The following is a 1,675-nucleotide window of genomic DNA, read 5'->3' on the forward strand; positions in this document are numbered from 1 at the left end:
ACAAATAAAATGAAACTGGTGGAGTCAGATCTTCTCTGTAACAAGCTGAAAGACGTGTTTGTGTGTGTGTGTGTGTGTGTGTGTGTGTGTGTGTGTGTGTGTGTGTGTGTGTGTGTGGCGTCCTCACCGTGTCAAGCATCTGCAGAACTTTGTCCTGTTCGCAGGAGTCCAGTCCGTCAATGACGACTGCCAGCCTCGTCTGATGCTGCGTGAAGCCGTCGATGGTCTTCGCCATCCTCGCCATCAGCTCCACCTCATTCTTCAGGACCTGCAGGACGACTGATCTCTTACAGCTGCTTCACAGTAAAAGCCTGAGAGGAGCTGCCACTTTAAATTGACGTCCTCTAAGCCCCTCCCCTCACCTTCATGAAGCCCTCGCTCTTCAGTTTGTGCATCCTGTTGGCGGCGCTGTGCAGCCTCTTCCTCTGAGAGTTCAGCACGGAGTCGGTCACCTGCCACCACGTGCGGCAGTTCAGAAGCAGAGCCAGGCCCACCACGCTGCTGATGGCGATCAGCACGGCGTTCACTGTGCGGTTCTCCCCGTCCACCTTAAAGACGGCCAGCAGCGCCATGCCGGTCACCAGGCAGGCGAGCACCAAGACGAAGATGATGAAGGACGGCACGCAGCACGTCTTCTTCCACTTCCTCTTACCTGAGACCAGTGACAGGATCAAAGCTAAGTGTGTGTGTGTGTGTGTGTGTGTGTGTGTGTGTGTGTGTGTGTGTGTGAGTATGTGTGTGTGTGCCTGTGTGTGTGTGAGTGTGTGTGTGTGTGAGTATGTGTGTGTGTGCCTGTGTGTGTGTGTGAGTGTGTGTGTGTGTGTGTGTGTGAGTGTGTGTGCCTATGTGTGTGTGTGAGTGTGAGTGTGTGTGTGTGTGTGAGTGTGTGTGTGTGTGTTACCTTGTGTCTCTTCGGTCTTGAACACTCTGAACAGACGTGTGGCGAGGAAGCCGAACTCTCTCTCGCAGGCGTCGGACAGCGTGGCGATCATCTCGGCCATGGACGTCTCTCCTCCGACGCTGGACAGACGGTTGTAGTCGGTGAACAGAAACCTGCAGACAGGTGAGACAAGCGCAGACAAGTGCAGACAGGTGAGACAGGTACAGACAGATGAGAGGTGCAGACAGATGAGAGGTGAGACACGTGAGACAGGTGCAGACAGGTGAGACAGGGGAGACCGACCTCGGGGCCACTCACCTGACGGGCAGAGCTCTGGTGCTCTGCTCCGGCAGCTCCGGCGGGTTGACGAACATCAGCTTCAGCAGCAGCTCCAGGTAGCCGATGTGACGGGCCAGACGCGTGCTGAGCAGCCACGCCCAGTTCCAGCTCTCGCCCTCCCGCCGCCCGCCGAAGTACACCACCACTGTGACACAACACCCTTCATTTACACACCGGGGGAGCAGAGACCGGCGCCCGTGCTCTCAGTCAGAACACGGCGGTGACAGTAACGAGGCGGAGCTTACCGAAGAACAGGTAAAGCAGAGCCAGCAGGCTGAGGGACACCGCCATGGCCAGTTTGGCGTCGACAGTGAAGCCGAGGACGACGGCGACGGAGCCACAGAGCAGCAGAGACAGGAAGACGACGAGCCAGGAGAACTGGAACAACGGCTCGATCTGCTGCCCGGCAAACGTCTTCATCTCATCTGAGGAGGAGGAGGAGGAGGAGGAGGAGGA

General features: G+C 57.2%; 1 protein-coding gene across 5 annotated transcripts in view; it reads right to left on the bottom strand.

The window, feature by feature from the left end:
• Window positions 1–1,675, bottom strand: part of kidins220b (kinase D-interacting substrate 220b) — a 22,374-nt gene that overhangs the window by 10,317 nt on the left and 10,382 nt on the right. For all 5 annotated transcript variants that reach the window (XM_023394291.2, XM_023394290.2, XM_023394289.2 and 2 more), the window contains exons 14-18: window positions 1,465–1,644; window positions 1,199–1,364; window positions 902–1,053; window positions 363–652; window positions 128–268 (exon numbers count right to left, since the gene is read on the bottom strand). In XM_023394291.2, coding sequence (XP_023250059.1) covers window positions 128–268; window positions 363–652; window positions 902–1,053; window positions 1,199–1,364; window positions 1,465–1,644 — 929 coding nt within the window. The remainder of the gene's footprint in view (window positions 1–127; window positions 269–362; window positions 653–901; window positions 1,054–1,198; window positions 1,365–1,464; window positions 1,645–1,675) is intronic.

Source organism: Seriola lalandi, unplaced genomic scaffold (assembly GCF_002814215.2).
Source record: "Seriola lalandi dorsalis isolate HSWRI2012SDOR001 ecotype SW California unplaced genomic scaffold, Sedor1 jcf7180002054947, whole genome shotgun sequence".
In the NCBI taxonomy this organism is placed as follows: domain Eukaryota; kingdom Metazoa; phylum Chordata; class Actinopteri; order Carangiformes; family Carangidae; genus Seriola; species Seriola lalandi.